Source organism: Thalia democratica, chromosome 2 (assembly GCF_965202585.1).
Source record: "Thalia democratica chromosome 2, ktThaDemo2.hap1.1, whole genome shotgun sequence".
Taxonomy (NCBI): Eukaryota; Metazoa; Chordata; class Thaliacea; order Salpida; family Salpidae; genus Thalia; species Thalia democratica.
This window is the reverse complement of record NC_139166.1, coordinates 80,575,057-80,598,590: the sequence shown is the minus strand read 5'-3', so window position 1 is coordinate 80,598,590 and position 23,534 is coordinate 80,575,057. Positions and strand designations below refer to the sequence as shown.

General features: G+C 27.0%; 1 protein-coding gene across 1 annotated transcript; it reads left to right on the top strand.

Moving 5' to 3' along the window:
- The first annotated feature begins 1,130 nt into the window (after positions 1-1,130).
- LOC145829238 (damage-control phosphatase 1-like) lies at positions 1,131-18,782 on the top strand. The gene is made up of 10 exons (XM_082936981.1): positions 1,131-1,202; positions 4,029-4,134; positions 5,048-5,187; positions 8,125-8,220; positions 11,440-11,593; positions 11,935-12,093; positions 16,364-16,584; positions 17,055-17,209; positions 17,432-17,547; positions 18,181-18,782. The coding sequence occupies exons 1-10, from the start codon at positions 1,159-1,161 to the stop codon at positions 18,280-18,282; spliced, it is 1,293 nt and encodes a 430-aa protein (XP_082793107.1). The 5' UTR covers positions 1,131-1,158; the 3' UTR covers positions 18,283-18,782.
- Positions 18,783-23,534: the final 4,752 nt, after the last annotated feature.

Here is a 23,534-nt window from a genome sequence, read left to right as displayed (position 1 = left end):
AGAATTCTCGCTGATACTTCGCCTGCACCTTCCACTTCGAACACTCGATCCGAAGTCCTGGAAACGTTCTCTGACACCTCCCCGTTCACCAGGATTTCGGGAACCTGAAAAAAAAGTTTAAACTTGGATAATACGATTTTATCCTTTTTTTTTGAAGAGCAATTAAAAGGAAACAGTTTATTGAACAGTGTTTACAAATGATAAGCTTTCATCTGTAGATTTACTTAATTAAAAGGAACCTAGTCAATTTTAAACAAGTTCTACTGATAGTATAAATTTCTAACAAAAATTGCAAAAACTGACAAAGTGCTCGTAAATGTCTTCCAAGCCAGGTTTTCGGGCAGTTCAATTTCAACTGCACTTTTCACCACTGGTCTTTTGTCTGACACCTCCCCGTTCACCAGGATTTAAGTCGATCAGAGATTTAAAAACAACTTCCTCATCACTGTTTAACAAACCATTTTTATCGCTTCCTTACTAATTAACATACCTATTAGCCAAGATCTTTACCCATTTTTGGAAGCCCAAATTTAAATTTATTCTAGTTTTTTTTAAATCTTTGTTTTAACTATTTATATTAGTAATTGCTTTATCTGAGTGTATTTTTTAATGTAAAGGTCGTTTAATTAAAGTTTTTTTAAATGTTTTAATACTTTTCTAATGTTGTGTTATCTTATAAATTAAGTTGTCATTAATGAAAATACAACAATAAAAAGTATTTTGTGTCACTTTTAGCGTTAGTTTTGTTTTTTAACTATACCATAACGTAATTGCATTGCTATTAAACATTTATACTTTTTTGTTTTTATCTTGTGTTCTTCTGATTTAAAGGCTAAGGATGTGTTGTGATGCCTTGGTCGTGCGTTGCACAATAAACAATAATAACTATATAAGTTGTCTTTGAACAAACCTAAAACATAGTTTAGATAAGCTAATTTATCTTTTCTTTACAAATAGTTTCGGCTCGGCTACTTAGGTAAAATAAAGTTCAAAACCAAATGTTAAACTTTTTAAAGACTTTTTTTAAAGTTTATAGACAGTGTGCTCTTAAAGGTTAATACCCTAACACAAAAAGTTACAGCTTTGATTTCCTTCTTGTTTAACCAGTTTTTTTTACTCATCTTGTTCATTGTTAATTTTCTTCCTTGTCACCTTGAGATGCCACAAAGTATTCCTGAACCATTGTCTGCCTCAAAGAAAGGGTAAATGTTAAATTTAATTTTAAGAAGTATTTTATGCTAGTAAATAATTACTACCTAATAGTGTTTCCAGAAAGCTTTTGTGACATTGCTAAACTTGATTATTTAACTTAATTAAAGTTAGTAACAACAAAAAATGCTCTCAAAAAATAAAATTTACTCTAAGGACATGGTAAACAAAAAATCTTTCGGTTTTTAAGTCATACACCACGGATACAGTTTAATGCCTTGTCCAGGACAGTAACTATGCTACATATGTATGGTGTTTAATTTTTGAATAAAAATGAATGACACATTTAGTTAACAAATATAAAATTGAAGTAAGTGTTTTGACAGCAATAATATTGATTACAAGTTCGATTATTAAGAAGTTTAAACTCTTTCTGATTACCATAAGCAGGTAACCTAAAAAAAAGTTGTGACCAAGTTATTAAAAATTATTAGACTTATGGTTGCAAGTTACTAAAAAACTTAATAAGTGTTGTGTTGATAAATTTAAAGAGGTTTTTCCCTAAAAGTATACAAGGAGAGAGAATAAAAATTTATACATAAAGTAAACAGTCAATTTCAATTGCTCTTGCAAGCAAATATTATGTAGCTCAACTACCCAAAGTTTTTTCTCCAAACCAATATATTTCATTTGTAATAGTTTTTTTTTTAGTTTTAGTTGTACCCATGTTAAAAATTTAATTTCATACTTATCAAAAATGTTCAAAATATTTCATAAGTTAAAGTTGTTTTTGCAAATTATATAAAACAATTTCATCAATAATAAACTAATTTTTCTCTGAAATCTTTTTGGAAAATTTAATTCTTTTTATGTGACAACTAAGTAGTTTTCTTTATTACTAAAGTTTTTATTTAGCAACAAGGTGCCCATTTTACATGAAAACCTGAAAATACCTTGAAAACCCGGAGATGGAGGGATCCTAATGACATATTTGAAAAATCAATGAGTTTTACATTGTAAGATCAAATTAAAAAGGTCAACACAAACACAAAGAAAAGTCGGATAAAACTTGAAATTTGATGTTAAAATAAAAAAAGCCTAAAAAAAATTAAATTAAAAACAAAATCATGTAAAAGTTGTAACTTTGATAAACTTTTCTATAAAAAATTCAAAACTTAAATTACAATAGTACTGTATTTATTAAGTACAATAAAGTTATTATATATTGTTTATAGTTTTATTTTAATTATGGTTTCTTTTCAGTAGGTTAAAACTATTGAATTTTTTTTAAACCTTAGTTTTAGTTAAAAAAAGGGTAAAAACACAATTAAAAAGAACTTGAAATAAAAATTAAAAACATGGAAGATTAAAAAAAACAGTGACCCACTTTGTACAGGGTTGCCACTTTACCTGGAATCCTGGAAAAACCTGGAATTTGACAATTTATGCAAAAATAACCTGGAAAAACCTAGAATTTATGAAATTTTGAAAAAAACCTGGAAAAACCTGGAATTCTGAACAAAAAACCTGGAAAAAACTGGAATTTTTAAGAATTTTAACATGTTCAGTAATAAAGTTTCGCTTTGACTCAAAACATTTATCATAAAGATAAAAAATTTTTGTCATCACCAAACATTTTTTTTATTAAAAATCTTATTTTAAGTAGCTTTACAGTATCTTTTCAATTATTTTATACTATTTAACACTGTTTCTTACCTTAAATTTAATTTTAAACTAAAAATAAACCCAAAAATGTGTACTTTTAAAAACCTGGAAGAAATTTGAAAATCCTGGAAAATTTTTGAAAAAATGAGTGGCAACCCTGTTTGTCGTAAAATGGATTTAAAAAATATAATACAATTCAGTGACATGTGAACCTAACTTTTGTAACATGAGTGACCAGTATTTATACAATAATTGGTTGAAGTATTCAATCAAACTATCAAAGCTGGTGACAAATTTGACCAGTTATTATTTTTTAATTTGCACATTGCTTTCTTTGTAAAATTCCCAGAAAGTAACTTACTGAGATTAATTTAAGTTATTATTTTAGTATTAAGTTAATGTAATAAATATTTTGTTTTTAAGTAAAATGTTGTTTCACAAATCTATGAAAGCTTATGATTATATTTAACGTTATTAATATATACTCGGTAAAAAATTAAAAAACAAAATTGTTTGAATTTTCAACTCAGTGCTTTTGATTAAATAGTTTTTACTATCATATTTTAGTTTGGTTATAAAAGTACATAGTCAGAATTGTTTTTCTACTAATGTTTCCTTATGCTATACATTAAAAAAATATATTTTATAAAAGATAAGGTCAAAAAAAAAGGCTTTACATCAGGGTTTCCAAAAGTGGGCCATGAGCAGCAAAGAGGCCAAATTGGGGGGGGGGGGGTGGTGCATGGGCACTTAAGGAACCACAGGGGGCCATAATGTAATAATTTGAAACTTACACTAGATTATCTGTAGTTGTTGATAAAGAGCAAAAAAAAAAAGGTCTTAGGTGCTTTTAATGGTAGTTTATGAGTAATATTGTTGAAGGGGGCATGGCTTTTTTTATTTTTTCTAAAGGGGGCCATTTGAAAAAAGTTTTGGAAACCTTGCCATATACTTTAAAAGATTTTGCTGGATATTATTCCAACTCATATATATAATTTATTCACATCTGTGTGAAAAAACCTAAAGTTTTACTAAAAAAATTAATTTAGTATTTTTTCTTGAGATGAGTTATTAAAAACAAATACAAACATATTAAATAAAATTCATAAATATGTATACATATTTTATACATCGCTGATTTGCTATAGAAAGACGTCAATTATTTCTTGTAATGTAGTTTTAAATGGTATATTTAACTTAAAACAATATTTAAGCTCATTTGCTTATACAACCATATCAAAACGCCTGCCAGAAATACTTGCCAAAATAGTGGATTCATGTCATAGGGAAATTTCAAATTTAAAAGACAAACATGGTGAAGTAAGTTTAGGCTATTCATTTCTTTAATTAAGATAAAATTTTGTAGTCAGTTAACTAGTAATTTTTTCATCATTTATATTCTAATTTTTGTATAAAAATTATAAAAGTCCCATTAGATAATTTAACTATAGAACACACAAAAAGCTTACAAACAAAATTGAATAAGTAGTTTTACTTAAAAGTATTTCATTTAATAAAGCCATTGATTATATATTTGTCATCATTAAGCAGTGTTGGTTTAGGATTGGAAAGAAATATAGTTATATTTGCTTCTGAACTTTTTAAAACGTATAAAGCACTTTTTATATAGCTGTTTAAAAGATCAAAAATTTTCATGACTTTAGTACTCTTTTAGATTTCAGAAATCTAAAGGTTTTTTTGGGTAAGATTTTCAGAATATCTAATATAAGTTTTAATTGAATTTGAACTTTAAAAACACAAAGTATCAAAATGTTTTTATTTAACACGTGACAGCTACATTTAAATGTTTTTAAACAGTACAAATACACTGTAAATAGTTAATAAATGCTGGTATATTTCTTTGAAACATTAATAATTTATAAAGGAGTTCATAACTTAATAATGTTCATTAAACACATAAGTAAAATATTTAAATATTTGTTTTATTTGTATGTATTTGTCTCTAAATAAGTTATACTGTTTTACTTATTTAGTATTTACAAATAAGTTATACTGTTTTTATTATCAAGACCATTTTATTATTAAATAAAGTATAGTAAAAGGTAGAGATGATAATAATGAAAATAAAAAACATTAAATAATCTATAGATAACTTAAAAAAGAATTAAACTAACATTCTAACTATAAATAATAAATTAACTTGTAGTATCTATGGTGTTCAACAGTTTTGTAGTAAAGAATCATAGTATCTAACTAGTTACAAAATACGCAGGAAGGCAGAGAAGACGGTATTGAAGTGGTTGGCAAGCTGTCAAGGTTGAGAAACCGGGTGATGACGGACAAGACAATTGAACCGCTTCTAGATGAGTTTGTTGACTGTAATGAGTGGGTGGAATTGAGAGTGAAATACTAGTAAGTTTGAAAAAATTTAAAAACTATCTTTTGTAGTTTTACCTAAGGTTTGTTTCTGGGTTGCCAAAAAACCTTGAATCCTGGTAAATCCTTGAAAAACTTGAAATTTGACAACTTAGGCTAAAAATCCTGGAATTAAAGAAATTTTGAAAAAAACTTGCAATTTGGGAGAAAAGTCACTAAAAAAGCTGGAGTTTTGAAAAAAACTCTTAAAAACCTGAAACTTTAACATATTTTACCATTGGAGTCGTAAAATATCCATCTGACACAAAAAGTCTTTTGTATAGATTTTTTTTTGTCATTACCATTTTTTTTATTAAAACACATTTAAAGAAGCTTTACAATATCTTTTCAATGTTGTAATACTATTTAAAACAGTTTTTACCTTTTACTGAATTTTAAACTAAAAGTAGACCCTTAAACCTGTAATTTAAAAAAACCTGGAGAAAATTTGCCAAAAACATTTTGCAACTCTGTTTGTTTATAGTAAAGTCATGTTTAAATGTATATATAGTGTATTACATTGTTGTACTTTTTAAAGCTAGAAAAAAGGTTGTGAGTGTACTAATTTGAGATTCAACTATAAGTATGTTGTTTTGAAATTTATTTAAATTTTTATTTTTTTTTATATAATTTTACTTTTACTTATATGCAGAATAGTGTATGTGTTAATCAAAAAGCTAAAAAAATAGTTATAAGTCTACTATTAAGATATATTTTTTTTGCTTGCATATTAAAAATAAACTCATTCTTACAAAAATAAAGTAAAGAATACTATGTTGTACAAGTATTGTAAAAATATAATTTTGTGTTAAGAAAACTAAGGGTATATGAAACTGATCAATACCTTTTGTGTTGACACTTTATAAATATTTTAAGTTAGTTTGTTTTACCTATTTTACTTTTTTATTTTACCAACGTAGATGTTATTGTAAAAAATGAGACAAGCTTTTAAAAAAAGGATATTTACTTCTAATGGCCTTAAACTAAAGCCATTTAAAAAAATATATGTTAGTATAATTTTGCTTGTAATTGACAAATTAACTGTTAGAGCTAAAAGTTATTATAAATTTAAAACTAAAGTAAAAACTTGTACTATACTGTAAAAATGATTACCATATTGTACAAGTATTGTAAAGATATAATTTTGTGTTTAGAAAATTTAAGGGTACATATTAAATAAAACTGATCAATACTTTTTGTATTACTATTACTATTAAATTGTTTATTGTGCAATGTTGGACTCAGGCATCAAAACCTGAGCCACTTAAACAGGACACACAAAAAGAGAAAAAGAAAATAAACTTATATTCAAAACTTTAAGATAAATTATATATATACATAAAAACATAATTTAAATGAAAACACAAAGTTAAACACAATATGATATACAAATGAACTAAATTAAAAATTCAATTCAAAAATTTCAAAAAATTTAAACTTATATATTACTTAGTACACACAATAAAGAAGTTTGTTCTAAAATCATCGCTTATAAAACAAAATTCGTAATTAAAAAATAAATAAGTAAACTAATAGTTTGTAGGGGGAGGCGTAGGGAAACGAATATTTTTTCTTTTGTTTATAGTGGAAAATTAGTGAATTTTACTGGTATTTATTGTATTTAAATCAAATACATAAAATAAATTGAGGTAGTCTGTTCCACATAGCTTTTGCTCTGTGAAAAAATTCGCCTTGCCACTGACTGTTTTGAAAATCATGTTTACATTTTATTTTCAAATTATTTCCTCTTAGTTGAAATTTATTTTGGGAAAAATTAAAAAACTGGTTAAAAAAACGTTTATATTTGCCATTGATAATTTTGTAAAGAGTTAACAGATAATATTCCCATCTTCTATATTCCAGTGATTTCAAGCCAAATTTAATCATTCTATCATTATATGATGTGTAAGATATGTTGCAACGACTACAAATATGACGGGTAAAACTCCTTTGCAAAGATTCAATTTTATTAAAATCCTTTCTATTTTATTAAAATCTAAATGGGGTGACCAAATTTGGGTACTAAACTCAAGTTTAGGGCGAACGTATGTTTTAAATAGTTTTGTCAGAATTGAAGCAGAGTTTGTTTTAAAACTTTTTAATATTTAATAGCATGTAGTTTTTGCAATCTTATATAAATAGTTGATATGTTCATTCCATTTTAAATCTTTGGAAATATAAATTCCCAAGTCTTTTAAAACTTTAACTTCTGGTAACTTGATGTTATTGATTAAGAGGTCAGTTGGAGAAGATTTTTTTTGTTAATGGTTAGAATTTTACATTTGCTAGGATTTAAGTTTAGCTTTCTTGTTTTTAAACATATGTAAATATTATCTAAAGATAGTTGTAATAAATATCATTAATATAAATTAAAAAGGGAAGGGGACCAACTAAACCACCTTGTGGTACTCCACTGTAGATTGTTAAAGAGTAAGAAAGCGTATTATTGATGAGTACTCTTTGTGATCTGTTATTTAAAAAGTTATCAAACCAATCAATTAAGCTTTCATGTAGCCCATACTGATTTAAAATATTTAATAATTTGTTTTGTGATACTGAATCAAAGGCTTTTTGAATATCCGTATAAACTGCCTTGGTAAATTCATTTTTGAGATAAGCAACTAACCAAGAATGTAAGCATGTTAACAGTTGAATAGTTGATGAGCGGTTTGGGACAAAACCAAACTGTTTGTTAGTTAATAATTTGTTATCAAAGAGGTGATTGAGAATTTTTACAGAAACAATATGTTCATAAATTCTTGAAAAATAAAATACATAATTGAAAAAACATAATTTTGTGTTTAGAAAATTAAAAGGTACATATTAAATGAAGCTGATCAATACTTTTTGTATTAACACTTTATAAATATTTTAAGTTATTAGTTTTACCTATTTTACCTGATTTTTACTTATTTATTTTTGCTTAATTTACAGTGAAAAGAATGGCAAAGAAGCTTCATGGTTCAGCGCACCCTGGCTGTACGTTGAATGTTATTTGTACAGATATTTGTATTACTGCTTAATAAGTAGGTTAGTTGCATGGTTTTAATAATTTTGAATGTTTAGTTTGATTACGTTTTAAAGTTATTGAAATTTTAAAATGTTAATAACTTTGTAAAATGTACAAAGCTAATATTTTTTTTTGATAATCATGTTGTCTTTAATTTTTTTGTTAGCTTTTAAGGCAATAGAGGGTATGACATTTTTTTACCAAAGTTAACACTAACTTAGTTTGAGTAAGCTTGACTATAAACTATATTTATACATTATGAACCGTTTGTTTTAAACAAAAAAAATATTTTTTCTATTCAGACATATTTATATTCATTTTTAAGAAAATTTCAATTCAAACGTATGGAAGAGAATTTTTTTTGGCTAATTTTCTTAAAAAAAAAATTTAAAATATGTATTCTACGCTTGTAAAGCATTTTACTGAAAACTGTCGAGAAATTTTAGTTCCTTTATTTCGAATAAAGATATTTCGATAAAGAACTAAGATTATTAAAAAACAGTAGAATATCTTTTGCTTATTTTTGAAAAGCAAAAAAAAAAAGTTTTCTACAAATTGTTTTTAATTTATTAAAGATAAGATTCAGAAATTTTTAAATAGTTTTTTAAAAGCTATCAAGAAGACAAACTATTATGAATTTTTTTAAAAATCCTTTTTAGCTTATTCCTTTCACAAGAAACCTATTGTACTCTCCGTCTTTGATCACTTGTATATTAAAACTTACTTTTAATTTTTTAAACCAATAAAAAAAATCAACTGTTACCGTAGATATCAATGTAAAAAATCAGACAAGCTTTGAAATAAAAGTTATTTACTACCATTTGCCTTAAACTAAAGCCATTTGAAAAATGTTAGTACAATTTTGCTTGTAGTTAACAAAGTAATTGTTAGAGCTAAAAGCTATGACAAATAATAAAACTGTGAAATCTAAAAATGATTGAAAGAGCTTTGTAACTCTTTCAATCAAAGAATATTTATAATAAATAATTTAAATGTAAAATCAAAATTCTTTTTAATTTTTTACCAGTTAGTTGATTTTACTCAGGACTATCATAAATCAAGATAAAAACCAAAGTTTTTTTGCTGTAAACATATTCTAATATTCGACCTAGAAATACATTGCTTATTTAATCTGACAATTTTTTCAAATAGTAGACACAGGTATACAAAAATTTGCAAGTTTTATTGTTTTGATGAAACAAGTTTACACTTTAAGTCCTACAAAACAATAATATAATTTAAGTGTATTTTGATTTAAAAGTTAGCAAAAGACTTTAAAAATTATGGGTGGTTCACCAATTACTGTTTCTTAGAGTTTGTTTTGATTATCTTTACTGTACACAGAATGTTTTTTTTATATTTGAATTTTCAAAAACAGGTTTAAATTGTAACAACAATTACTAGAACTTTACTTTTTTGTTACTTCTTTAGTTAAAGTACATCTTTGATCAAGAAATACCATTGGTCATGATAATAATATACTAAAATAAAATAATAGTTTTGATTATTTATATGGCCCATTAACTTAAAATATTAAAATTTTTAATGTAGTTGTTACTCTTTTTAAACAGTTCAAGTCTCAAACTAATTTACAGATGCTTGCAACATGTAATATTTTTAATAATAAATGGTAGGCTTTGTTTTACCACATTGCCCTTTTAATCAGAACTGACTTTACTACATTGCTAGTATTATTTTGTTACTTGTAGTTAGTTACACCTAACACACTTTCAGTATTTTTTTAACAATTTTAGTTTATAAAATTCTTTTCTTTCAAGTTTCATAAACTTTTGTTTATTTTTGTCTAAAATTTGCACAATTCAATTGAAAATGTTTTACAGACAAACATTTTTTTGAACTCAAAACAATAAATAAAATGTAAAGAAATTGTTTGAATTTAGTTAGCATTCTAGATTTAAGGACGAGTGCCATTTGTTAACTTAAAATGCTTTAAGTAATATTATTACTTTGTACTCATTTAAGAAAAAAAATTAGCTTCACAAAATAAAAATTTCAGCGCAAAAAAATAACAAGTTTAAAAGGCACTGATTTAAGTAATAAACTTTTACCTTTTGCCTGATTTAAAAAAAGAGGACTTTGTTTTTTAGACATAATCACAATTCCCATCCAATTTTTTTTATCTACTATGTTATTGTTTTACTATCTTTTGTTGTTTTGTTTACTACAGTGTTACTTCTAACCCTTACTCTTGGTAAGTAATCGGTTCTCGGATTTGATCAGGTTAGAATTGTACTGTTCCCTTTTTTTAATGCCACCAGCAATATTACTTCTTGCACAATTCAAATTTAAACTTGTTTTATCAAGTTCTGTTGTTTCACTACATCATGTTTGCAAACTTTTGTAACATGTAGGAAACTAGACTTATTTCGTTGAAAGTTCGCACAACCATAACTAAATAAATGTTTGTTATGTAGTATTATTGCATAAAAGTTATGTTGTTTATCTTTACAAGTATTATGTTTCTTCTTTTGGTTAAAAGTAATGTGAAGCTTATAAACAAAACGTTCAGTAAGTTGTTTTCTTACTTAAAAGGCATCATTGTTAAAGTTACATAATATAAATAACGCTACAAATCGTATTAACAAAATCATAAATTAACAATAAAAGCTTACAAACTAAATTAGGGTCTCAGTTTAAAAAACTTATCATAATTTTTCTTAATACCTTTTTTATGAGATTGAATTATACTAGGAAAAGCTGACATTGTAAAAGTCTTGTAAAATTTTTATTAGTTTTTAAACATTTGTGTGTAAAAAAAATCAATGGAAAGTATATTTTGATTAAAAAGTTATTATTTACTATCAGTTAGTACAAAACTTAATTGTTTTTATCAGCAATCTTCACCTAAAAAAATTAGAAGCTACTGAACTTTAAACAGTGAAAACAAACAAATGCAACTTTTAAAACTTTACAAAGTTCTTTAGCAAACAAGCATACTAAATTTTACAATGTTTCACAGCAAAAACATGCTAATATTGACAAATTTTGATCTGTTCCTCATAATTAATATTGATTTTATAATATAAAAACAAACAAAACTTAAATTTTTCTGATATTTTCCACAAGATGATAATTGTTTTTATAAATTAACAAAAGGCAAACAACATTTTTACAATATTTAACAGCAAATGTATGAAAAATTTCGATCTTTTGCACAAGCTGATAGATAACTATATAAAGTAACAAAAAACAAACAAAATTTTTACAACTCATAAAAGCAAACACATGAAAAACTTCGACCCGTTCCACCTGATGAAGGATGCCTCGTACGATGCTTCCAAGCAGGCCATGCGCGAACTATCGAGGTTTCTGCTCGCCAGTGTCGGTTGTACGGAGGAAAACAGAAAGAACTTGTTCGTCGACTTCATGAAGGTAAAATGGTTTATTGTAATTTTTTTCAGAGTGGTTATTTTGTAACTTTTTTACTTTTATGCATTTGTAGCTCTGCTTGTTTTGCAAAAACTGAAAACAAGCAAAATACGTTTTTTCTATAAAAAAATAAAATAGTTTTTCTTTTTACAAGTATCCTTGATTAAATTTTGAAAACTCGATTAACATCAAATATACATATGTAATTAAACATTTGTTATATATCTTTAAGTGAGCTGTAATGAAATTACTACAATTAAAAAACAAAACTAGTCTGTAAGTAAGTACCCTTTTATTTGTTAGCGTTAAAAGAAAAGTCCTAATAAACAAACTAACAAACACAGATGTCGTTGTGGTCGAACAAATGCGATTTGTCGTTGTCGGCTGGTACCAGCACCACACTGACTTCAATACACGAGAGTGTTGAAAAGCTGCAGCAGTTCGTTCTTGTTGACAACACTGCGGAGGTTTATGAGTACTTGGATGGGCTGAAAGACGAAAAAGTTGGTGTTTGTTTTGCACACCTTTTTTGTTTGTTTATTTTTACCTTTGTTCAGTAAAAGAGTAGTTATTATAAAGAAAAAACTGTTTATTATTTTTTTGTTTACAAAAGTACACTGATCTATTTTGTGCTAATAATATTAGGTTTTGTAATTGATATTTAAAGTACAAAGCTCTTAAAAAGTTAGAATAAAAAACGAAAACAGTATTTGTTTTTACTGCTTAGTTTAATTAACGTCTGAATTCGAATCAAAATACTTATCTAATAGTAGCTTAAAAATAGTAGATCACTTATTAAAAAAAAAACTTTCTTTGGCCAAATCTTTTATGTTGTAATTTATAGATTTATTATAGCTTATTTTTTTTGTATGACAAAATATTGTTCTTTAGTATTTAACATAATACTTTAGCTTATATTCTTAACTAGTTTAATTTAAGTTGTAACATTTTAAAACAGATTTCATTACTATGTAAGATACTTAGTACATAATTTTTCTCAAAGTTATTACAGCAAAGAAAAAAAAGATAAAAAAAACATCTTCTTAAAAATGGTATAAATATAACTCATTTTATCTTAAAATGCCATATAGAAATAATACTGATGTAGTGCTTAAAAATAAAGTTTTAAAACTAACAATTAAACTAGTTTTTTGTGAAGTTTTTATTTGAAAAAATCTTTTATGACCCTTTGATTAAAATTTAAGCACTAAATTTTACTTCCAAAACCTGAAAGCTAAAATTTCTACTTCTCATTGTTTGTTTTTACTTACAAAGCAAGTTTGAGGTTGACAGAATAAACATAATCTTAATTAAATTCGTTCCTTAGTTATATATGAGTTTTAAATAAAGTTGGTAAAACTTAATAAAAACGAGTTATAAGTCTAAAATACTATATCATAATTTATCTTTATGGTACCATAATGTGTAAGCAAGCATTTTATATAATTTTTTTTGTAATCTTACAGTATATGGAATATATGTATATAACTTTTGTAAAACATTTTTTTGTAATAAAATTTAATGAAATCAATTCTAACCCTACATTTTAAGCAGAAATTTTTTACTATCTAGTCTGGTTTGTAAAGTTTTATACTTGATTTTTAACTAAAAATCGCAACTTTTGCTAATATTAAATTATTCAGCATTTTAATTTATATTTAAACTAAATTCGAAAGTTTTTTTTTCTGAATTAATAACATACTCAGACTTTTGTTTTATAATTCGAAAATTCAACTTTAAAAATGTTGAATATAAACAGCTTAAATGGTTTTAATAATTATTTGAACTAAACCCAGTTAAGTTGTATTGTATTTAAAAAAATAATTTCTAAGTCTAAGCTTAACCTTAATTTAATATCTAAACTTAAACCCTCTAGCTGAAAATAAATTTGCAAAGTAACAACTTAGCAAAGTAATGAAACGCAAAGTGTTTTATGACGTCACAAACAGCTAGTAAAACTGCATATAATGCTATCAACATGATTTCGGGCAAGTGGCTCGTTGGTCTAGTAGGGCAAGTTTTCCCAAACTTTTTTTTTAAATTGCCCCCATTAGAGATTATGAAAAAGCTATTGCCCCTCTGACAAAACTACTCAAAAAACTACCAATTAAAACACACCTAAGACTTTTTTTTACTCTTCATTAACAACTTAAGAATGTCTAGTGTAAGTTTCAAAATTTAAAAATTGCCCACTTTGGGAAACCCTGGTGGTATGATTCTCGCTTTGGAGAGGTCCCGGGTCCCTTTTGCAAATCCCGGATGAACCCATTTTTGATGCCAATAAAAGCATTATTAAGTCATAGAGCAGTTTCATAGGCTATATAAACTATTATAGTTATAGTTGAATTCTAAACTTGCCCGGCTAGTTCAGTCTGTATAGCAATTCCTGGAAAACGCGTTTTTTCAGTCGTTTTATAAATAATTACTTTAATTTGCAGTATAAGTTTTTAGAAGTTTGTTTAAACTATTTATAAGTTACTCTACTTGAAATAAATGTTGATGTTTATTGTGTTTGAGCACTATGCTCAGTTTTACTTTCCATATTTGGTTGAATGAACTATTTTGTAGAATTTAAAATTTGTTTTCTGAATATAACACTTAATTTGAAATATTGTTAAGTACAAAAAAATTTACGGAGCACTAAAAGGAGTTGTATATGTTGTTAAAATAAAATCTAAAACAATTGCAAGGTGCACAACGTTGGGCTCGAACCCTTAAATGTTGGATTAAGAGTCCAACGCTCTGAGCTAGCCAATTATTACAGTTTACATAGCCTGTGAAACCGCTCTATGACGTAATAATGCTTTACTTAACATAAAGAACGCGATTGTCCGGGATCAAATAATAATACCCCTAGACCAGGGTTTCCAAAACTCTTTTTTTTTCAAATTGCCCCCTTTGAAGAAATTACAAAAGGCTAATACGCCTTCCAACAAGACTACCATTTAAAAAACCTAAGACCTTTTATTTTATATTTTTTCTCTTCATCTGCAACTCAAGAATATCTAGTGTAAGTTTTAAAATTGCCCCCCTTTTGCCACTTTACTAATTATTGCCCCCCAGCTTACTAAAACTGCCACAGGGACCGCCCATTTTGGGAAACCCTGCCCTACTAGACCAACGAGCCACCTGCCCGAAATCATGTTGATAGCATTATACTTTGACTAGCTGCTTTTGACGTCATAAAACGTACAACGGCTAAAGTTAAACTTACTAAACAAACACTTAACATTTTTTAAGCTTATTGTTTTGCTTTTTGTAAAGCACTTAAGTAATAAGCTTCATTATAAAATCACAAGTAATGACGTTTGAAATTATTTAAAATTTTATTCTAGATATGTATTGATTGAAAAAAATTAGGTTTAAAAAAAGTTATCTGTCAGTTACAGTAATAACGAAAACAAATAAAAATTATTTTGATATTTTATTGTACTTTTGTTAACAACTATGATTTATTTTTTAAGCAAAGTATTCAATATTGATAAAGTCTTACTTATATGATAAAAAAAATAAGAGTAAGTTAAAGCCAAATTAGATTTTAAACTTTAGGTATTTTACAAACCACAATCATATTCTGCTCAGTAAAAGCGAAAAAAAAAACTAAAGACAAGCAAAGGTTTCATCTACTTTCCTTTCGTAGTAAAAATCAATGCTTAAATTTTATCCAAAGGGGCAGTAAAATTTATTTCTTGTAAAAACTTTTGAACAGTTTTGACTTATCTTACTTTTAAAACCTGCTAGTTTTACTATAAAAATGTATAACTTTTTCATAGCTCTTTAAAATACAATTGTTTATATTATGTAAAATATTTTAATTTAAAGTTGGTTTTTCAATCATTAAAAAAAACTTATTTAGTTTCTTTGCTGTAAAGAATATAACAAAGTGATTTTTTAAAACTTTCACTCAGTAGTGGAATAGTTGTTCTTCTACCACTTTTAATTTTTCTACCCAAAAAACAAATGGGACTTATCGAGAAATTAAAATAAAGGTAGAAGAGTGATATAATAAGTTATATAAATTAATTTGAAATTATAAACAATTGTACGTTTATAAAAGCACAAGTGAGCTAAAATAAGTGAAAAGTAGTTACACGAGTAAAAAAAAAGATTTTATAAGTGCTTTACTATACTGTAGTTACTACTAGATGAGTAATTTAATTTAAATAAAGACGCCCATTGAAGCGTCATCAAGTTTTTCTTTTTGCATACATATTGTACAACTACTTAAACAAGTTGTTGAACAAAATTTTATGTAGCTCACCTTTATACTACTTTTTATTTGCTCAAAGAGAGGAAACTCTGTATGATAAAGTTTACGTGTAATTTAGAAACCTGTAAGCTTGCGAAAATGATATGCATTTTTCAACAGCAAGCACACATCAAAACCAAAAACATAGCAATAATTAAAAAAAAGAATAATCAGATGTTTGTGCTTGCATATAGCTAATTAGCATTTAATAGTAACTTATTTTAATTATTATTAAATGTTTTCCAACAAGAATTGAAAAAACCTGGAGACAATTCGCCAAATATTTTTGCCAAACCTGATTAATCGGACAACTCGTGAATGAAAAAAGTATAATAAAATTCAATAAAATGAATAAGTTTTTTGTAAACAAAACAAAGTTTACGTTCAAACTTTAGGAAGTAGTGATAGACATTATACTGCACAAAAAATTCGATAAAAGCACAATTAGGTTTTTCTTTATTTTAAACAATAATCTATCTTTAAACAGGAAAATAAGTTAATTGTTTTTTTTTAATACCAATCAGGAAGTAGTGATAGACATCATCCTGGACAACTCAGGCATGGAGCTTTTCACGGACCTGGTGCTGGCCGATTTCCTGCTGACCAGCAAGCTGTGCACAAAGGTCACCTTCCACCCCAAGCTGATGCCGTGGTTCGTCAGTGACGTCACAATTGGTGATTTCGGCAAGATGTTCGAAAAGTTGGCGTCGTGGGGCGATGAGGACGTGGATGAGTGTTGCAAGAGGTTGGAACAACTGTAAATTTTCTTGCCTGTTTTCGGTAACTTTGTTAATTGTTTTGTTTTATTTTTGAGTGTGTGGTGTTTTTTTTTATGTACAATTTTAAAAAATATTATTTTTTTTTGGTTTACAATTTGCTTGTTGCTTTCACCCGCACTATTACAAATCTAAAGTTACTTTAAAGATTAGCAGTTTAAACAAATTGATATTTTTTTAAATCGCACAAAGTAAATCTTTGATTTTATTAGGTATTCATTATACCGGTAGTATATATTTGAAAAATATCTAATAAAGTGCTTTCAAGTTTTTAAAGCAATAATAGTTTGTTGGCTCAGGTATTTTTGAATTGTTCCAAGATAATATGTTGCTTCTCTTAAAAAAGTTGTTACATCATCAGATTCACTGATAATGTAAAAAAATCTGGTAAATATTTTGCATAAAAAAATTTATTTGATAAAATAAATATCACCACCAGGTGGCAGCACAACATACAATGCGGAAAGTTCACCATAGTAACCGACCCCGACACACTGGACTTCTACACAATGGGAATACCCTACAGTGAGATGAATTTCGCAAGACCTTGGCTTTACAAGAAGCTACAGCAGAGCCATCTGTTGATATTCAAAGGTGTTGTTTATTTCTTTTTACGGTAAAGCCGTTTTGATATCAAACAACCAGCTTTTCTTTTTTATGTTGACAGTAAGGTCTAAAATGTTTTTCATTTATGAAATATCCAAGTAAAACACGTTTTTCGAGGACAACTCTAAACTCCGGTAAAAATCAGGGCAAAAATTTATCAGATCAAGTAAAGCTGAAAATAAATAATTAATTTTTTTATTTTTCAAATAGGTGACCTGAACTACAGGAAGCTGGTTGGTGACCTCAACTGGCCCACGACCACTCCGTTCAAGGACAGCCTTATGGGGTTCCACCCAACCAAACTGGTCGCGTTGAGGACTTTGAAGGTAGTTACAAAATTACTGGTTATTTTAGTACAAAGTGAAACGTTGTAGTGAATAAACACTAAAATGAAATTAATTGACTAAGCTTTATTAGTTTTTAAATTAAAGTTAGAAAGCTATTTGTAAAGATTCTGCATTGTTATAATAAGATATCAAATTTTTGCTTTAATTAAACTTAATTACAATTAATAACTAACAACAAATAATAAACAAACTAACAACAATATGACTTATATTGAAATTTAAGCATAATTCGTATTTTAAAACTTATACATTAAAATTACTACAAATAACATTTAAAGCATGGTTTTCCAAACTGGGCCAAGTGACCTTCTTGTGGGCCATTACAGAAATTTAGGGCTCCATAAGGCTATAATTTGTAACTTAGACTAGATGTTCTGGAGTTGATGATAAAGTGAAAAAAAGGTCTTAGTCCTATTTAAAGGTAATTCTAGGAAAAATATAGTCGGAGGGGCCATAGTTTTTTTAATTTCTCTAAAGGGGGACTTAAAAAAAATTGAGAAACCCTGATTCAAAACTTGCATATAAGGCGGGTGTGATACAAAGTGAAACGTTGTAGTGAAAAATCAGTTGGTAGAACTTTTATTTATTTGATTAAATTTATTAATTTCAAAGGCTGACGTTGTGGTGGGACTTGATGAGGGAGTTGAAGATGCAATGCTCGACGCTGATTGGATGGTCACCGGGAAATACGCCGTCGTGCAAGCTTTATTGTGATTGGTCGATATAACGAAGTGAGCTTGGGAAAGTAGTAAGTACAAAGGGGATTGGTTGTTATGAAAAAAAGTATTTTCAAAGAGGTTTATAATAAATATGATTTAAAGTAATTTATTAATTTTTTTATGTGTTTTTGATAGCAAAAAAATATTTCACAGTTTGCAAATTTTTTTTATGTAGTTGAGATGATATTTATTCAATTCAAACAATTTTGAATAAAGTTTTTGATTTTTTTTTGATTTTGGATTCTATAAAAAAATAAGTTTTTTTATCTAACACTCTTTAAAAATTTTACGAACTCTGGTTTTTTAGTTTAAACAATTGTGCACCATTGTATTATACTGGAACATTTTAACGTGATAAATTTATTCTTATACATTATTCCTAATAATCAAACTTATTTTAGTTAAATGTATTAGCTAAAGTTTAAACATTTTTATCTATGCTTCTTTTATTTTATGTTAAGTTTTTTCCTGTAAATATCGACCGACAGTTTTATAAATAATGATAAAATGGTTTGTAGCAAATATTCAGTATATTTTCGTTCTCATATGCCTGTAATTTTTTTAGCTACTATTGTATACTGTATAATACAGTTTGATTTACTGCTCAATTAAAATTTTTAAAGTTTTAACTTGTGTCCAAACAGCCTGTTTTAGTTTTGAAATTCATACAGGAAAAATTTTATTATAATCAATATAAGTTTACTGATGTTTTAATTTGTGTTCATACATTCTGTTTGTTTTTAAATTCTATACACTTTTGTTTTGAGAGTTTCAGTAACATTTTGATTGTTAAAAATGTTTGTATTAATAGTAAAGTAGCGTAATAACTTATTCCGATAACTTTTTATAAATATATAAAACAGCACGCTTAATTATTTATTAAACAACAATAGTTACAAAAAAAAAGTCTAAAAAATGGCAACTACTTCCAAAACTTGCACCATGCTCTGATGAAAAAGAAATTATAAGTAAAAGAGTTGATAAAGTAAAAATTATAATCTCAGTTTGGTAAAGATGTTGAAAAAAAAATTAAACTGGAAATTGGCGCCCGCTTGAGTTGGTGTTTTTATCTTCCGTAGCTGAAAAAATAACAACTATAAAATTTGATTGCATCTTTAAGCATAAATTAGAGATCTAAGAGTAGTTAAGAATTTGAAAGTTTTGTTATTTTAGAGTAAAAATTACAATTCTAAAAATCCCTAATAGGTTTAAAATGAACATTTTCATTTAATGGAAATGTATTTTAAATAAAGTTTTCATAGTAGTTTTAAATAGTGTTAGTACCTAAATATACTTTTAATCGAGTTAAAGTAAACAACTGTAATTCTTATGGAACTAAAATATAATACTGTACTAGAAAATTAAGCTAAAAAATAATTGCTTACTGGAAAATTAAATAACAGATATATATATATATACAAATAAAATTAAAAAACTAACCCCCAACCGTTGAGCCTTACTTTTTCATCGGGGCATTTGCCAGGGTAATATTCAATCGGTCTCTGCAGTAAACATTCCATCTTCTTCACACAGTACTCGTTGTATTCCGTTCTGTTAAAATGTTTGTTTAAATTTCAATGTTTTTTATTACTTAAAACACGGTTACCACAAAACCTGGTATTTTTACATTTAGGAGTAGTAGTTTTTTAATTTGACACAAAAAATATATGATAAAATTATTTCGTAATCATCAATTTTCTTTTATATTAAAAACACATTTAAAAGATATTCATACCTACATCAAACAACATTTAAATAACTAGTATCTTTTTAACGACCCAAAAATCTGTACTTTAAAAAACCTGTTGAAAAGAACTGATGTATGAACATAAAAATCTTGTTCCTAGTGAAAAATATTCTAATTTTATTGTCAAAGTAGTTATTTAAGGGACAATCCAATCATACTTGTAAAAACTGACAGTCTTTAGAGATTTTTTTAAAAACTAAACAGACAACAAAATTTTGCATTATAGTTGCAGTGCAACAATGCGAACACCAATGCTAAGGTGCTTACAAACTGTTAAAATAACTGGTTTAGGTTTTGTATAAAATTTAGAGTTTACCTTTCTATAGGTGATGTAAGTTTTTAGACTAAACTATATGGAAAATTACAGCCTATACTTTATATAAGTACTGGCAAGAACTTTAAAACTAAGCATTTATATTAGAAGCACATATATTTTTATAAAATAAATGTAATTGTTTTAGATTACTTTTAACAATTTTTTGAAAACAAAATCTTAAGTTCTAAAAAAGAGTTGTATTGATAGATACACACTTTTCATTTATCTGAAAGCGTAATGCTTTGTCAACAAATCTAGTTTTTAGAAAAATAGGTTTTAACAGATACTGTATTCTAAATATTAATAGTTTTTATTTCATTTCAACACCTTTTATGTCTTTTTGAACATCTAAATTTTCCGAAATGAGCAGTTATATTTGACGAAACTATAAAGTGTTAAAAAATGATTGCAGACTTTATACTCACAAATTCTTTGCGAAGTTTAACTTTGACTTTTAAGTTAGAGTTGAGTAACATACGGCACTTTAAGCAAATTAGTGTAGCTCACGACTTGTTTTTAGTTTATATTAATTTTAGTAAACTAACAAATTAATTGATAAAAGCTTTTAAGTTTGAAATAAACATGATTAGTTGTAAGGTGTGATGCTAATTTTCATTATAAATTTATAACTTTGACGTTATTGTAATTAGAAAACTATACTTTAGTATAAGCTTAAAAAAAAAACCGGTCTGTAAAAGTCTAACTCTAAACAGTCTGAAGATTTATGAGACTACCATATCTGGCTTGCCGACAACATAAATTCCCCTCCCTATTTAAGTATTCAACCTTTGTCCAGCTCGAGGGTGTGAAACTATAACAAAATTAAACTGCTTTTATACTTTTTTGTTTTATTTTTGTTGTAAAACTGGTTAAGCTTTCATAATAGAACTCAGTTAAAGGTAGACACTGTTAGTATTCACCCTGTTATTAGTTTTTATACAACAAACATACAGTGAAGTTTTTAAAGTCAAATTAAAGAACATCGTAGCTTCATAAATGTTTAGTTGTTGATAAAATCTGCTTTTTTTCAGACTAATATCAAACTCATGATATTTGGGAGGATGAGATAACTTAATTTGCTGACCTACTAAAAACATCTTGTACCACTTTAATATTAACTGTATATTATAGAATAAAAAAAACGCTCAAAAAGCTTGGTCCAAGGATCTGGTGTACAAAAAAACCTTTTAGTTATGTTTAAAAGTCTTAAGTATGCTAACTAAAATTTTGTAAGAAAAATTTTTTAATGCCAACTTGATTCTACTTACTTAAAAAGTTGTAAGCTCTTCGTGAATGCATTTAAATAAAGTCCATTATTTTATCAACTCATTATTATTCGTTTAAGAGAGTTTGAGCAAAAAGTTGATATCAATAAAAACAAAACTGTCCGAAAATTTATGTTGGTAGAGTATTTAAGTCTTAAAAAACTTTAAGCAGTTTTTAAGTATTTTTACTGCATGTATCATTTTTTACACACTACTAAATTTTGTATTTTTGAAAAAATCTTAAAAGCTAATCAAAATTTTGATTTAGTAAAAAGGTCGGCAGCCTTTTACGAGCATTACAAGCTGGACTCTCTAGGAAAAGTCTTAATGGACCATTAAAATTAAAAAAAGTAGAAAAGCACTATAAAGAAGCTAAACAGCAGTTTTATTTCTACTATGCCCTTCTACTTACTCAAAATAAAGTTGTAAGCTTATTCGAATAATGTTTATCATAAAATTGTTATTATTAATTCTCTTTCTGAAGTTGTTTATAAGTGAAAAATACGTCGCGAGCAACAGATTTTGTTAATTTTGTCAGCGAGCCGCACGACTTAAAGTCTAGTACTTAGGGTAAAATTTATCATAACTTAAAGTCTAGTGTCGAAATGAAATATCACTTATCGAGATAATCTAAACAACTGAATCTAGCTTAACTTATTCATCTATTATACTTCTCTGTAAAGTTATTGTTATTTAAAAAAAACCTATCAAGTTTTACATTTAAAAACGCTAAATTGCCACTTACAACAAGCGAACAGTTTATTACAACCAACTTGTTCTCTTCAACGTTGCACACTTCGTCCTTGAACTTGTCGTAGCACCTTACGTGCTCGCACAGGCAGGCGTAATCCTCACGAAGGAAGCCGTGCAGCATCAGGTAGAAGAAGTTCGTTGCGAATTTCACCTGCATGCATCTGTTGAAAAGAAGATTAAGTGACAGTATTATCATTAGTTTATTGAACGACAAAAAAACGCTCAAAATGTGTTGTTCTAGAGTTGGTGCATGAAAAACATTGCGGTTATCGAGTCGTACCTTTTAACGTGTTGTCCAGGACAAACATGTGGTAGCTACAAACCAGTTTGTTTTCAGGTAGTTGCAACAATATATACAATTGACTATAAAAGTCTCTAACTGGGTAAAGTATTTTTAATGTAATGTTATATTTTTATTGTATTACAGTTTATATTTTTAAAATCGTCCTTTAAGCTTGTTTTACTTTGTCACAACAACTACCAATACTTATAAGTACTTTTCAGTTTTAGTATTACTAATACCTTCCTATATTTATATACATATATAAAGTGTTTCAGACCGTCGTTTAATTATTGTACCTGAAGATCTGCTATAAAGTAGTGAAACTGTGAAAGTTCTAAGTAACGTTTGGTATCTAATTGTTATATTATTAATGTAAAAATATGCTAGCTAAAAATATGTGTTTCAGGTAGTTGATGTTAAAAACTAATATTTTTCTTCTCTGTTTTACTGCTTAAAGTGTTTACATTTTTATTGGTTCATGCCCTTTTACTCGCAACCCAGTAAGCCAAAAGTAAATCTTGTTAAATTATCTAGTGTTATTATAAATTATAGTTAGTAGTTGTGTTTTACAAGTTTAATACAACAACAGTTAACAAATAACGTTTTACCTTCCGTTAAACTGGCAAGTACTCGGAACATCTGGGTTGCACATGATAAAACCATTTGTGGCGCGTAATAAAGCGAGTAATGACAGAATTAGCAGTACTTTTGACATCTGCGTAAGTGGCAGTTCAACTGGTTGAAGTTTAAAAATCTGTAAAAATGTCATAATATTTACAGTGTGACAGTTAAACTGGTAGTAGTATTAGAAAAACCTGTTAAATATCATTTACAGTGTCGTTGTTAAAAGCTTTTATTTTGGTCTCTAACCTACATTAAAAAC

Excerpts from the sequence above, each read along its gene's own strand:
- LOC145829238 (XM_082936981.1), top strand. The coding sequence starts at position 1,159 with ATGCCACAAAGTATTCCTGAACCATTGTCTGCCTCAAAGAAAGG. Across the intron at positions 17,210-17,431 it reads CCATCTGTTGATATTCAAAG|GTGACCTGAACTACAGGAAG; the intron begins GTGTTGTTTATT and ends TTTTTCAAATAG. Across the intron at positions 17,548-18,180 it reads TCGCGTTGAGGACTTTGAAG|GCTGACGTTGTGGTGGGACT; the intron begins GTAGTTACAAAA and ends TTAATTTCAAAG.